The sequence below is a fragment of the Anas platyrhynchos genome, chromosome 15, assembly GCF_047663525.1.
Source record: "Anas platyrhynchos isolate ZD024472 breed Pekin duck chromosome 15, IASCAAS_PekinDuck_T2T, whole genome shotgun sequence".
Lineage (NCBI taxonomy): Eukaryota > Metazoa > Chordata > Aves > Anseriformes > Anatidae > Anas > Anas platyrhynchos.
The window spans coordinates 8844905-8859030 of record NC_092601.1 but is presented as its reverse complement, the minus strand read 5'-3'; the positions used below and the strand labels follow the sequence as shown (position 1 = coordinate 8859030).

The window sequence follows — 14126 nt, the reverse complement described above, 5'->3', positions numbered from 1 at the left end:
AAGGGCTGGGAGGGCAGGAAGCTGTCCCTGACATCCCCAAAGTGCTCCCACGAGGGCATCCTGAGCCCCCAGGGGCTGTTGTGTGTGCAGCGACGCCAAGCCAAGGGGGAGCCGGGTAAAGCTGCTCTCAGGACACTCCACTGGGACGCTCGCTGCCACCAAGGTACATCGCTGTGTCCCAGACCTGGCTGTCACCCAGCACACCACTTCTCCCCAAAAAACAGGGCTGGAACGGTGCTCTGAAGCGGGACCTCAGCTACCAGAGCATGGACTGGGGAGCACACCTCCATCCCAGCCAGGAGCGAAGGAGGGCACCCCGCTTCCCCAGCCACACGTCTTTCTCCAGCCAGCTCATTTGGAAGGCTCCTGGGAAGCGCCTGCCATGGCAGCAGCGAGCAGGAATTACACTGCCTGCACCCTGCCGCTCACCAGCAGCAGCCAAAGTCCGTCTGCGCAGGGCTTTTATTGCCCGGCGACGCCAACCGCTTCATCTCTGTTGCCCCCTCCCTGGTGCTGTCACTTTGTTGTCCGGGTGCTTGTAAAAACAGCACGGCTCGGGAGCCCCGGAGGCTCTCCGGGGTTATTCCTGCTCGGGAGGAGCGGCGAGCCCCTGAACTTTGCCTCTTTGAACGCTGCCCGGCTCCAAAGGGCGTGCGACCCGCCCCGACAGCGCTGCCAGGCGGGGGCCAACCCTTCCCCTTCGCAAATCAAACTTGAAGATTTCCAAGAGTGTCTGGTTGTGTCTGGTTAAAACAACCCTCCTGGAGACCTGCCTTCACACCCGCGGGCCGCAGGCCTCCCCCTGCCCCTTCCCTTTTGGGGTTTTTGGGGTTTTCCTTCATGTTTTTCAGACCCAGCGGCCGCCTTGCCACAGGGGCTGCGGTGCAGGCAGGGATGCGGTGCCCCCGGCTCCTTCCAGAACATTCCCTCACGTGCTGCCACCTCACCGGGCAGAGCCACGGGCACGTTCGGTTAGAGGCGTTTTATGAGGGGCGTTTTACTTGTATTTCGTATTTCGTGAGGGGCATTTTACTTTTATTTTGTATTTCATGAGGGGCATTTTACGTTTAATTTCATGTTTTGTGAGGGGCATTTTATTTTTGTGTTTCACGAGGGGTATTTTATTTGGCATTTCATGAGGGGCATTTTACTTTTATTTGGCATTTCATGAGGGGCATTTTACTTTTATTTGGTGTTTCATGAGGGGCATTTCACTTTTATGTGGCATTTCGTGAGGGACATTTGATTTTTATGGGCATTTCCTGAGGGATATTTGACTTTTATTTCACATTTCACGACAGGTATTTGAATTTATCCGGCATTTCACGACAGATATTTGACTTTTATTCAGCATTTTCTCTCACTTCCACCCCCACGGCCCCAGGCCTCAGCCCCCCCCCGGGGGCGTGCCCGCCGTGCGCGCGCGCGGCCGTTGCCGCACGTCAGCAGGAAGCGGCACGCGGCCGCCTGTAAACACCGCGCCCCCCCCCTCCCCCCGCCATCACCCCCCGCCCGGAGCCGGGCCCGCCCCCGCCGCCCTCTCATTGGGGGCAGCGGCGTTGTTGACCATATATGGCCAGGTACTACCGCACGGCGGGCGGCGGTTGGCCAACGCAACGCGTCACTCAAACGCCCGCCGGCTCCTGCAAACAAAGCGGGGGCTGCCGGGAGCTGTAGTCCGCGCGGCGGCTCCGCGGGGGGGCAGCGGGGCGGCGGAGGGAGGGGAGAGAACTACAAATCCCGGCAGCCCCTGGGGGCGGGCTCCGCTCCCGCCCTGCGGGGCTGGCCGGGCGCCGTGAGTCAGTGCCCAGTAAACATTGGCGTGAGGCGCGCCGGCTGCGCGATGGTGGCGGCGCCGTGAGGGCGGCGGGAGGAGGAGGAGGAGGAGGAGGAGGAAGGGAGGGAGGAAGAAAGAGAAGCAGCAGGAGGAAGAGGAGGAGGAGGAGGAGGAAGAGGAGGGGGCGGGGGGGGCCATGGACGAGCTCAAGCACCAGGTGATGATCAACCAGTTCGTGCTGGCGGCCGGCTGCGCCGCCGACCAGGCCAAGCAGCTGCTGCAGGCGGCGCACTGGCAGTTCGAGGTGAGGCGGCCGCGCCCCGGGCACGGCGGGGACGGGACGGGCCCCAAACGTCAGGGGGGGACGGGGACGTGTCCCGGGGGCTCCCCCATCCTCCTTCAGGGCCTCCCCGCAGCGCTCCGGGCCCGGCTCCCCCCCCCCCCCCCCGGTAGCCCCCGGTGGCCTCAGGCCCTGCCGTAGCCGTGCAGCCGCCGGGCCCTGGGCGCCGCTCGGTGTTTGGGGGGGGGGGGGGGGGGGGGTGAGAACCGCAGCCCCCGCAGCCCGTCCCGGGGCCGCCCGGCTTTGTGCCGGCCGTGGGCTGGGGCAGGCAGCGCGGCAGCACCTCGCCAGCCGCTCGTTGTGCCCAGCACCGCACAGACCTTCGGAACCGAGCCCAACGAGGCCCTCCCTCCACGCTCGTGGGCCCGGCAGGCGTCGTGCCCCCGCCGTGCCCACCCCACCTCACGCCTCGCCCGGCACGGCCCCTGCGAGAGCGGCGGGCGCGCTGCGTGCGTGACGTGCCCGGGGCTTTGTTTACCAACACGGGGCGGCGGCGGCCCTCTGGGGCCTTCTGAGCAACCCCCCCCCTTCATCCCCCTGTGGACGGGAGGAGGGCTGGTGGCAGCCGCCAGAAGTTGCTTTTTTTTCCTCCGAAGGGCTCCCGGCGGAACTTTGCCACCGTTGGGCGAGTTGCACAAGTCCAAACAGCCGTCTGCTGCCGGTTCGGCGCTCACATGACTCAGAGGAAGCTGGGCTGTAAACAAACGCGCTGCGCTGAGCCATTACCGTGTTCCCACTCACTTTTGGTGCAACGGTCAGATAATTCCCTCTGCAAAATGGCCGCTGGGCATGCCTTCCTCGGGGAGCCACGCCGGGGAGGTGCTGGCTCCCAGCTCCGGGGCGATCGCACCTCTCGGATGCGATGTGCTGAGGCTTTTGTTATTCCAGCCTGGTGCCCGTTTGCTGGCTGGCCCGGCTCTGTGGCGAGAATAAATTGGTGGAGTTCAGGCAAGTTCAGCGCTAATTTCCGCTGCCTTCAGTCAGGGTTTCCTTGGTTTCACGGTGCTCCTCCAGGGGCACAGTGCGAGCCCTCTGGTGCCCGCAGGCTGCTGCCCCGGCTCCTTTTGCCAGTGCTTGGAGCAGCGCCTGCCTGCTCCAGCCCCGCTCGCTGCTTCTGCACGGGGGTGCAGGAGGGAGAGGGAGGCTGTGGGGTGATGGCCTCCTTGGGGAGCCGGCGGGGGCCTGATCCCCCCGGTCAGACACGTTTGGCTCTGCGCTGAGCCCGACCTGCTGGTGGAGCCCCTGGGTCGGCAGCGAACCTCCAGGCGGCCCCAATCCCCTGAGGGCTGCTGGGGGAGGGTGCTGCGGAGAGGTTTGGCTGCCTGGTGTCCTGCTGGCCCTGCGCTTTGTCTGGGGGGAAGGAACATGGCCCGGGACAGTGTGTGGGAGTGGGGGCGGGTGGGAAGCTGCTCTGGGGGTACGTACAGCTGCCTTTGCTGCAGGATGAGCCGCTCCAGGCCCCTGACAAGGAAGCCGTTTATTTTGCAGGAATGCTCCCCTGTCCTCAGGGCACGGGCAGCAGCTCGTGGGTAACACGTGGGTCTCCCCTTGTGCTCACTGTGGCTTCACTCCTGTCTCACAGGGAACCTGGGGCCTCCTCGTGCTGCACTCTGCCATCGCCTCCCTGCTCCCAGGGACCAGCAGGGATGTCGGGGGGGCTGAAGGAGGCAACTTGGGGCTGGCAGAGGGGCCCTGGGAGGCCACGGGTGCCCCTGCTGGGGGAGGCACCGGGAAGGGCAGCGGACATCCACTGCGGCTGGGCCCCAGCAGCGAGGTGTTGGCAGAGCCTGAGCTCGGGGCTGAGCCGTGCACCGGGCTCCTTTCTCAGGTAGAAGAGTATTAATTGGCTTTCTGACGCACTGGTTGCCCCTGGGGCTGCTTGGGAAGAATAAGAAGACGTCAGCTGTTTAAAAAAAAAAAAAAAAGGCTCGATTCGTGCCTTTTTGCTGCTGCAGAGCACAGTGTCTCCGCTCAGGGTTGTGCAAGGGGAGCAAGGGGAGGAGCAGGTGCCCGGCTCTGCTCGCTGTGGCTCTGGTTGGGATTTCCACTTTCTCTTCTGCTGTCTTTATGCTCTAGCGAGCTCCTTCCCCTTCCTTTGTGGCTGAGGGGCAGGGGGCCCCTGAGGGATGAGGGGCCCCCATCGCTGCTGCCGCCTCCTGGCACCCTGGGGAGCGGAGAAACGCTGCGATCAGCGCGGGGCCTTATGGCCCTGGTACCCGGTGCCCCCGGGGACAGCCCCCCCTGTGTCTGGGGGGTACACGAGGCCTGGAGCAGTGAGCGGAGGAGCTGCTTCTGCTGCTGCTCCTGGAAACAGGCAGGTTGAGGAGGGGAGAGCGCGGTGTTTTGGGCAGAGGGGCCATGGTTGTGGTGTGTCCTGTGCCCAGATGGCAGCTTTCATCCCAGGGCTGGGGGGGGGGGACAGCAGGGGCCTCCTGTGCCCCCGCCCGCTGCTGGCACAGTCCCAGATCCGAGGCCACTGGGGGCACAGGAGCACAGAGCAGCTCTAATCGCCTTATGGCGTTGGGCTGTGCCCACACCTCTGCGCCTGCTTCCCGTTCGCTGTCTTCCCCCTTCCTTATCGCCTTCCCCGCTGCCTGAGATAGCGTCTGAGGGCAGAGCCGTGCGACCTCACCCAGGACGAAGGTGGCGCGGTGCTGGGGCTGATCTCCAGGCCCGCAGACCCTCCCGTTATGTCCTGCCCGAGGTGCTGGGCGCTTGCCGAGGTCGCAGCCTGCCCCGTGAGGAACACAGGAATCACCTCAGCAGCCTTGTTCGGGCAGTGACCATGCTCTGCAGCACCAATTGCTTCCCCCACTGAGGTCTGTAGCAGCCAGGTAACGCCGCCTGGTCCTGCCAGCAGCTCAGCCAGGAAACCACAGACCCCGTGCCGGCTGAGCTGCCAATGCTCGTCCCCGAGCGTGCGGCTGTGGGCACCAGGAGGAGGAGAGCACAGCGCTCACGTGGCTGCGGTGCTCGGGCTGCGGCGGGCTTGGCACAGCCTGCATCTGCCTCTCGGGTGTCCGAGCAGCTCGGGTAACCCCGCTGCTGGCTGCCAGGGGGGAGCAAGGGCTCGGTGCTGCTGCAGCCCCGTGTCTCACACCCGAGGCACGGGGAGGGGTGAGCGGATGGTGGGGGCTTTGTCTTAGCCCGGAGCTGAGCCCAGCCTGCTGCCCTAATGTTCCTGTTGTGTATAACCTGCCGCCGAACCAAAGCACCATTTTCTAGCCCCAATTCAACTAAAACCTGGCACAGAACGTGGGGCAGCTTCATTTTTGCCGACCCTTCATCAGCCCAGCCCCGTGTGCCCCCAGAGCCGCTGCCGTCTCCTCCCAGCCCTCAAACCTGCACCTGGCCCACCCTCCTCACCAGCCTGTGCCTGGCACTCGCTCCGTGCAGCCCTCCTCGACCCATCACATGCCACGGGCATATGACAGCCACCAGGTTATGGCTGCTCTGAACTGGAAGCAAACCAAAACGCTGCCACGGGCTCAGTCTCACTGCCCTGTGCAGCTCTGTGCCCGTGGTCCCATCCCATTCAGGGCACGCATCTCGCCAGCTGTCACGCCGCTTCCCCTGCTGGGTTTGGGTTCGGGTTCCCTCCTCCCCCTGCCTGCAGCAGTTGTGGAGCATCACTGGGTTGTGAAACACCTGCTGGGGTCTGCTCCCGAAGTGGCCGCTTCTCCAACTTCTGCTGCTGGCTCCGTGCGTGCACAGCCCAGCCCCTCAGGGCCTGTTCTGGATGTTGTCCCAGCTCTGCCAGGAGGTGGCCAAAATGGGTAGCGGATGCAAGGCGCTGGGCAGTGTGGCTCTGGCACCACACGAACGCCCTCCACAGCGGGGAGTGAGCTGTAGGCGGGCTGCTGCCCCCACCACGGCCACACAAAACCCCGCTGGTGCATACAGGAGTCAGGTAGGGCGCTGTGCTTCCCTGCTGCTGCTAACATCTTCCTTTTGTTTTCTTTCAGACTGCTCTCAGTGCTTTTTTTCAAGAAACAAACATCCCCTACAGCCACCACCATCAGATGGTAAGTGCTCTCCCACCTCTCCAGCTGCTGCTTCGCACGTGGGGTGTGCACACACAGGGGCGTGCGGACACGAGGCTGCTGCCCGCCTCAGCTCTCCCCGCGCTGCCCAGGCTCTGCTCCATTAACTCCCGTGCTTCAGCAGCCCGTAATCTGCCTGGGCAGATGTGTCTTAGGGATTTGCTGGCTGCCGTGGCCTCATTTGACTCTCCAGGACAATTGGGGATTTGGAGCGTGCAGAGCAAACGCCCGGCGTGGCCGCAGTGCGCCCAGGCTCCTGGGGGGCAGGGGCTGAGCCTGGTGCCTGCGGAGCCAGGGAGCTGCAGGCCCCTGGTGGCACCAGGAGGCGCAGCGGGGTCCTGCCCAGGCCCTCTGACAGGAGCTCTCACCACAGGATTAATCTTCAGAGCCCTAAATAACCGCTGCCTGCAGGAAGCACCCAGAAGGAGTTGGCAAAGCAAGGGAGCCACAGCACAGCCCATACCAGCGGCTGCTGCGTGGCCGTGCGTGGAGGGGAAGGGGTGTGGGGCACCGTCAGGAGGCTGCCCGGTCCCCCCCCCTGCCAGGAGAGGGCTTGGGCCGTGTGGCGAGGTCCCCCAGGTCCCCCCGTGTCCTTCCCTGAGCTGGGGCTCAGCTGGAGGCACTGGGGCTGCCGCGCTGAGGGCCGATGCACCGGGACGAGCCGCCCGCCTCCCCTGACCCCCTGTCTCCTTCCCGCAGATGTGCACTCCCGCCAACACGCCGGCCACGCCGCCCAACTTCCCCGACGCCCTCACCATGTTCTCCCGCCTCAAGGCTTCCGAGAGCTTCAACAGCAGCAGCCCCGTGGCCTCCATGGCGACCTCCCCGCCGCCCCCGGCCCCGCCGCTGCCCCAGCACGGGGCCTTCAACCCCGCCTGGCCCGCGGCCTCTCCCCCCGGCCAGCAGCAGAGCATGTGGACTCCGGCCCCCCCGGTGCAGCCCGCGGGCTGGCCGGCCGCCGTCTCGCAGCAGGCCACGGCAGAACAGAAGGCCAACGTGACCATGGAGGCAGAGAGATGAGGCCGCAGCGGAGAGCGCACGTGGCGGGGACCCCTGCGTATAAATATATATATATATATTTTTTTTTCCCCCCCTCCCCGAAGAGGAGAGGAACTCCGCCGCCAGAGCGTCTGGCGGCCACAGAGACACACACGAGCAAATAGCTGCCTTGCATGGGTTTGGTTTGAAGTAGTTTTTACTTGTCCTAGAGCTGAACGGAGCTCCCCAGGGACAGCGGGAGGCTGCGTGGGACGCGAGGCCGCTGCCAGCCTCTGCCTGGGCCCACGCTGTGCTCGGGCTCTCGGGGAGGGGGCGACCCCCTCCTCTCTCTCGGGACACTGGAGTTTGCATGCGAGTGACACTTAACGGAGGAGACCCCCTCACGGTTCCCGCGCCAGCTGTGCCGCCCCGCTGCGCGGAATGGGCCGTGCCGTGTCCCCCCTCCCTCGGCCCCACGCGTCCTGGTGGGGGTGGATGCCCCGCACCGCTTGTTTTTTGGGGAGGAGGAGGAGAACAGGGGCTGCCCCCACACCCTGCGTGGGCCAGCGGGTGAGTGGGGCTGGGGGGAGCACTGGGGAGCGGCACCGTCCCCTCGACCTCCTGGGATGGGGTTTGCCCCGGGGCTGTTTGCATGACAATGTGTAACCCTAGAGACTGGGATCATTTTTAACCCCTCTGTTCTTTTCTCCTGGCGGCTGGAAGTCTCTCCGGACACGCCGCAGCCGCTTGCAATACACGCTCTTCTGCTTTCAACCCCGTGTCTTTGCTTCGTTCGCAGCAGCGGTGGGACGTGGGGAAGGCTGCCTGGGACGCAGGGGGGTTGCAGGGACGTGGCCCCCAGCCCAGGCTGCCCAAATCCCCCCCAGCCTGGCCTTGGGCACTGCCCAGGATGGGGCACCCGCAGCTCCTCTGGGCAGCCTGGGCCTCGCCACCCTCTGAGTGAAGAATTCCTGCCTAATATCTAACCCAAATCTGCCCTCTTTTAGTTTAAAACTACTGTCCCCTGTCTTGCCATTACATAGCCCTGATAAAAAGTCTTTATCTTTCTTACAAGCCCCCTTTATTTATGAAAAGGGCCCAGTAAGGTCTCCCCAGAGCCTCCTCCAGACTGAATGCCCTCAGCTCTTTCAGCTTTTCTCCCCAGCAGAGGTTCTCCAGCTCTCTGATCGTTTCCTTGGCCTCTCGACCCTCTCTTACAGCACCCTGAGGGTGCTGCCCCTGCTGAGCCTCCTCCCCGTGCCCCTGCATCCCTGTGCTCACCGGTCAGTAATTCATTTCAATCTTTGTGTTGCTAAAGTAGCTCCTACAAGCGGTGGTTTCACCTGGGCTGCCTCTGCCCTTGGAGGGGAGGCAGCAAAGGATGGACAACGAGGGCTGGAGCTGGATGTTCCCTCCTGAGCCTCACCAAGAGCCCCGGCACTGCTGTGGTTGTGCCCTGGTGCCGTGGCCAGGCTGCACACCCCCACAGGGATTTGGGGAGGGTCAGGCTCTGGTCGCTGACTCCCCCAGGACGCCCCCCGTGTGCCCCAGCGAGCCCAAGGACCACACAGGGCAGGCAGCAGAGCAAATCTTTATGGCCTCTGGTGTTACGCAGCTGTAGGGGGAAGGAGAAGCCGGGGCAGCACGGCTCCCACCCCCCTGATCCCCCGAGGCTCCTGCCCCTTTCCTACAGCCCCCCCGGGCACCTCAGACACCCGCCGTCCTGCCACCTGCAGCGGCCTGCCACCGGCCCCCCGAGGAGACAGCTCTGGTCCGCATGGCAGCACCTGCAAGGCAAGGAGACAACCGGCCTCGCATGGGGCACGACACCCCCGGGTGGCACCCGGGGAGCACAGGGAGCGAGGTGAGCCCAGGTGGTGGGGCTGGCAGTGAGCAGGACGCCCGGGACAGGCACTCACATGAGTATGGGGACACGTAGTGGCTGCCGTACTTGGGGGTGCGCCGTGTTTTCTCCGCAGGGGGCTGGGGGGACTTCGTGCCTTCAGGGCGAGAAGCAGGGACACCGTTTCAGGGCGGATTTGAGGGATCTGAGGCACCCCCGTTGGGATGTGCTGGCTCAGGACAGAGCTAACGTGGTGCCCCTGCACTGCTCCCCTACCTGGGAGGTCCCTGCCCGGGGCCATGTTCCCGTTGGCAGCCTGCGAGCTCAGCCTGCCCTTGTAGATGACCCCGTCGATGCCCAAAATATCCACTTGGCCCTAGAGGGAGGAGCAGCTGATGCCATCAGAGGTGCCTGAGGCTGGGCTTGGCCGGTTTGGGGCACATGGGGCTGGGGGCTCACCTGCTGGCAGCTGAAATCCGCGGGGGCTCCGAAGGGACAGACGGTGGCAAGGGAGCTGGAGGCAGACAGTGGCCTGGGGGGGGTCACGGGGCCCCGGCTGGCCTGGTTGCTCCCCTCGCTGTCCCTGGGAAGGGAGCACTGCCCTTAGTGCTCCTGCCCAGGGCGAGGGACCCCCACCGCGTGTCACCTCGCAGCCCTCACCTCCCTGGCAGCTGCTGTGCCCCGCGGTTGGTGCCTCCGGCGCTGGCAGGACGAGGCTGGAGGTGCAGGCTGGCCTTGCGCACTGTCACCAAGTGCCTGGGGACGAGGAGGGAAGGCAGAGGTGGGCAGCGGTCTCCAGTGAGGGTGCGGCGCGAGGGGGGGTCCCACAGGGGGACTGCACGGTACTCACGGCCTCGGGGCCATGGCCAGGGGTCTGTCGCAGGAGATGCACTTCACTGGGTGGAAGTGGTGCCTGCAACGCGGGGGGCTGCTGAGTGCCCTGACAGCACGCAGCCACCCCGCAAGGTCCCCCGGGTGGCCAGAACCCCGTGGGACAACGAGGATCAGGATGGGATGGACAGGGCAGGAGGGGCAGGGACAGCACAGATTGGGGGCAGAAAGGACGGGGTGGAGGGAGATGGGATGGGACAGGGTGGAATAGGATAGAAGGGGATGTGACAGGATGGGACCCGACAGCCCTCACCTCTTGAGGCCGGTGGGACCGCTGGTATCGAAGCAAGGCCCCTGGCAGTGGCACTGCTTGCTGAGCCTCCAAACCTGCTCCCACTGCACCTGCAGGGGAGCCAGCACTGCACAGAACCCGTGCAGGGAGGGCAGAGGGGCCCAGTGGGACACCAGGCCCCTTTCAGGGGACACTGCTGCCCCCGAGGGACGCTGGGGACACCCTGGGTTGTGCCCAGCCTGGCACGGGGACTCCTGGCATTGGCAGACTCAGGGCTCACCCTCCTGGTGCAGAGAGTACCGGGGGAACTGTCCCCTGGTGCGTGTCCCCATCACCACCACCCTCCAGGTGACATCTCTACCTTGGAATCCACCTCGCTGACGGGATCCAGGGCTTTCCGCCTGGCCTGGCCGTGCAGGGACATCCTCTGCAGCAGGTCCTGCATCATCTCGCTCAGCTGGGCCATGGCACATTGCAGCTCGTCCTGCTTCGCTTTGGGCTCCAGCACGGCCTCGTCTGCTTTCTGAGGGGCACAGTGCCAGCCAGCCCCCCGGCCCTGCCTGCCCACGGGGCTCCCCTTTTGGGGTTCCCCAAGGCACAAGGCTCATGCCCTGCTCTGGCAGCGCCTCATCTGCCTTGCCCTAGTTCCTGCCTAGTGCTCCTAGTGCCCGGATCGGACACAAATCATGGCACGAGTGGCTCCTCCTCAGCTGAGCCTGGGACTGTGCTCACCTGGGTGTCCTCGGTGTCAGCCCACAGCCGCTCCGCAGCCTCTTGGAGTCTCATGCATTGCTCCTGCAGCTGCCCCACCTGGCTCAGCACCTCCCTGCCAAAATCTGGCCCCTAGGGAGGACAAAATGTGGCCCCAGGTGAGGCACACGGCAGGCACCCACACGAGGCAGTGAAGGAGGCTTGCAGATGACACCAGAGCAGTCCTGGTGAGCAGGGTGATGGGATGCAGACCCCAGGCCACGGGGCAGCAACCCTGAGGTCTGGGCATCTTGGCACCTTCTCTCCTTTGTCCTGCAGGTGCTTTACTTCGCCTTGCACCCTCTCCAGTTGGATGGCCACATCCTCCAGGGTCCCCGAATCTGCTGAAAACAGACACCAAAGCTTTGCTCCAGGCAGCACTGGCTCCTGCAGGCCAGCAGCACAGCGCTGTCCCTAACCCAGGTGGCTTTATGGCTGGGGAGATGCCCCAGCCCTGCTGCCAGCCCCCAGGTATGGCCTGCACCAGGGCACCCGTGGGCAGGAGCCATGTCCACAGCATCCGTGCCGGTGTGTCTGGGAGCAAGGCAGAGGGACAAGGAGGCTGCAGCAGCTTGGGGACCCAGCCGGGATGGCTGAGTGTGGCACCAGCACGCACTGATCCTGGCAAGGACCCAGTGGAACAACCCAGCACAGCGAGCTGACGTGGTGGGGCCGTGAGTGCTCACCCCGCTGCTGGAGCTGCTTCTCGTGGCAGCTGATGCAGGTCTCCACGGCCACGTGCCGCTCCGGCAGCCAGCTCAGCCTGCACTGTGCCTCCTGTGCTGGCTCCTGGGGGGCCTCAGGGCTGGGCTCCCGGCTGGAAAGCTGAAATGGAACAGCCCTGAGGTTTTCGGGAAGGAGAAGAGCCCTGTGCCGTGCCAGAGCAAAAGGGACAGCCCCCAGCAAAGAGCCTGGCAGGCGGGAGCGTGCACAAACCTCGCCAGTGGACACCCTGCAGAGCGAGCACAGCACACTGGCCTGCCAGGGGAAGGTGCCCAGCTCCCGACGCACCTCTGCCTGTAACCAGAAGAGAAATCAGCCCTGCTGCAGGAGGAGAGCCCTGGGTTGGGGACAGTGACACCAAACCCTGCCACAACCCCCAGTGCCACTCTGTCCCCAAGCCTGCAGGGCGTTTGCAGGGGCTGGGCACTGAGTGCCTCTGAGCACCGGTGCTGTGGACGCCCGCTCCCAGCCCCTCTGCCGGGGCTGTCCCCACTCACCATTTGGTCCAGGATGTTCTGCAGGAGGTTGCTGTGCTTGTCCTGCTGTGCCACCCGCTCTCGCAGCTCCTCCAGACCAGCCTGAGAAACAAGGACATGGGAGGGCTCGGTATCCGCAGGGAGTGGGCATGGTGGGGGGCAGTACCAGCAGTGATAGGCAAGGCTCAGCAGCGCCCAGCCCAGGCCATGGTGGGGCTCTGTGAGGTCTGTCCACAACCCCTGGGCAGATCCCACATCGCCCAGTTCCTCCTTGGGGTGGGAAGGAGCCCGAGACCCAGATCTCACCCCTGTCACAACCCCTCTGCTGAGGGCCCTCCAGCACCAGCCCAGCTCCGCACACGCACCTTCTGGAAATTGTCCTTCAGCAGCTGCAGCTCTTCCTGGAAGGCCTCGATGGTGGTTTTCAGAGAGCAGCTGGTGGTGAGCATCTCCTGGAGCTTGTCCGTGACCTGAGGAACAGGGAGGGGTTCAGCTGGTGCTGCTGGGTCCCTGCAGGCTTGGGGGATGTGGTGAGCAGGGAGGCTGAGCAGCACGCAGCACAGCCCCGGGCCTGGAGGTGTCTCTGGGACACAGGGCTCCATCCCAGAGGGGCCACAGCCCCGCAGCATCGACCACATCTGGCTGGCCCATAGCCGTACCCATGGAGCTCCCCTAAACTCGGATGAAAGAGGGTGAAGGGGAACGTATATCCTGGCTCCAGCTGCCTCGCCCTGGCAAAGTGCTGCCACCTTTTCCCTTTGCTCTTGGATCGTGCTCAAAGCTGAGCTCATGAAATATGAGATGGGACCAGCCTGGGGCTGTCAGGTCTCACAACAGATGAAGAAATGTCGGGTTTACTGCAGGGTGGCCCCGTGCTGCCTCCGAGGTGTCCGCAGTCCAGCCTGGACACCAGCCCTTCTCCAAGCAGGGAGGGCACAAAGCTCTCACAACTCATCCTTGTGCTGCCACGTGCAACTTGAGCGATGAAGCCAGCTCTGATGCCACATACTGTGTTTCCAACATGGGATCTGAACTTTAACAGCCAAATAAATTGAACCTGTGCCATGGTCACGTCTCCTATGGATGGGATCCTGAGCTGCCCGTGAGGCAGCACTGCTGTCATCTGCAGTTCAGCCATTCTGTGTCACAGGGCAGAGACAGGAGACTCAGCATGCACTGGGACACCCCAGGCCCCAAGTACAACTGTGGGGACTCTTGTCAGGGCAAGATGGGACCCAGCAGACTCAAATCATGCTGCCAGAGCCTTGGAGACAAGGGTAATGTGGCCAAAACTACCTTTGGCCAGTGCCTGTGTTAAAATACTGCTCCTTAATGAGACTCCCACAGCGTAGCTGGTAGCAGCTGAGCCAGAAACATGTCTCTACACTTTGCCAGGCTCTCCAGTCTTAGGGCAGCAGAGATCCCCATGGACAAGCCCCTGCATTGGCGAGGCACCACACGGACACATCCCTGTGTAGGGCAGGACACCGTGTAGGGCAGGATGGTGCCCGGCACAGGGCCATGCCAGCAGCCTGGCACCCCACTGAAGATGGGCACACTCCTGAGGACAGCTGCTGACCTTCGTCATGCCCTCCTCGATCGCCTCCATCCTCTTCGTCAGCTGTGTTGTTTGGCACGCGTCGGTGCCTGTCCTGTCCGTGTCCTGCCTGGGGGTCGGCGGCTCTGTGGTGCTCGGGGACCCTCTGGGGCTGCCTGGCCGCCCCTCTGCCTGCAGGACGACGGCGCGGGGCCTGCCCCCAGCCCCAGCCCCGGGCTCCAGGAGCCCCCTCTCGTCCTCCGAGAGCTGCGTGGAGGCATCCTGCAGCCGCAGGTGCTCCAGGAGGCCTCGCAGGAGGAGGTGGAGGGCACCGGCGTTGACGCTGCCGCCGTTGGGCGTGCGGAAGGCGACGTCCGCCAGCTCCGCCAGCGTGACCGAGACGCTCATTGCTGCCTGTGGCTCCCGGGGCTGCCCACCCGGGGCTGAGGTCACAGCCCCGTTACCCGGTGATACCCCAGGGTTCTGCCCCGGCCCCATCCCACCAAACGGCCGGGGTCCGCTGGGCCGAGGCTGGG

General features: G+C 64.5%; 2 protein-coding genes across 7 annotated transcripts; one reads left to right on the top strand and one right to left on the bottom strand.

The window, feature by feature from the left end:
- The first annotated feature begins 1813 nt into the window (after window positions 1–1813).
- On the top strand, window positions 1814–7912 carry UBALD1 (UBA like domain containing 1). Its single transcript, XM_027469074.3, has 3 exons — window positions 1814–2081; window positions 6083–6142; window positions 6860–7912. The coding sequence occupies exons 1-3, from the start codon at window positions 1974–1976 to the stop codon at window positions 7178–7180; spliced, it is 489 nt and encodes a 162-aa protein (XP_027324875.1). The 5' UTR covers window positions 1814–1973; the 3' UTR covers window positions 7181–7912.
- Window positions 7913–8713: 801 nt separating this feature from the next.
- On the bottom strand, window positions 8714–14088 carry C15H16orf96 (chromosome 15 C16orf96 homolog). Of its 6 annotated transcripts, none has more exons than XM_027469070.3 (15): window positions 13633–14088; window positions 12419–12523; window positions 12075–12155; window positions 11791–11871; window positions 11541–11679; window positions 11113–11198; window positions 10837–10947; window positions 10466–10627; window positions 10126–10214; window positions 9832–9894; window positions 9642–9737; window positions 9441–9564; window positions 9258–9357; window positions 9058–9138; window positions 8714–8925 (listed from the first exon to the last, which is right to left on the bottom strand). In XM_027469070.3, the coding sequence occupies exons 1-15, from the start codon at window positions 14086–14088 to the stop codon at window positions 8846–8848; spliced, it is 1854 nt and encodes a 617-aa protein (XP_027324871.3). In that variant the 3' UTR covers window positions 8714–8845. The 6 variants fall into 6 exon arrangements, with proteins under 6 accessions (XP_027324871.3, XP_071879810.1, XP_027324872.3 ...); XM_072023709.1 differs by having other exon boundaries at window positions 10126–10208; XM_027469071.3 differs by having other exon boundaries at window positions 11113–11195.
- Window positions 14089–14126: the final 38 nt, after the last annotated feature.

What these genes read in the sequence shown, in the direction of transcription:
- UBALD1 (XM_027469074.3), top strand. Translation starts at nt 1,974, where the DNA reads ATGGACGAGCTCAAGCACCAGGTGATGATCAACCAGTTCGTGCTGGCG. An exon ending in CGGCGCACTGGCAGTTCGAG is followed by an intron (nt 2,082 to 6,082) that starts GTGAGGCGGCCG and finishes GTTTTCTTTCAG; the next exon opens with ACTGCTCTCAGTGCTTTTTT. An exon ending in ACAGCCACCACCATCAGATG is followed by an intron (nt 6,143 to 6,859) that starts GTAAGTGCTCTC and finishes TCCTTCCCGCAG; the next exon opens with ATGTGCACTCCCGCCAACAC.
- C15H16orf96 (XM_027469070.3), bottom strand. Translation starts at nt 14,088, where the DNA reads ATGGGGCCGGGGCAGAACCCTGGGGTATCACCGGGTAACGGGGCTGTG. An exon ending in TCGAGGAGGGCATGACGAAG is followed by an intron (nt 12,524 to 13,632) that starts GTCAGCAGCTGT and finishes CCTGTTCCTCAG; the next exon opens with GTCACGGACAAGCTCCAGGA. An exon ending in CGGATTTCAGCTGCCAGCAG is followed by an intron (nt 9,358 to 9,440) that starts GTGAGCCCCCAG and finishes TCCTCCCTCTAG; the next exon opens with GGCCAAGTGGATATTTTGGG.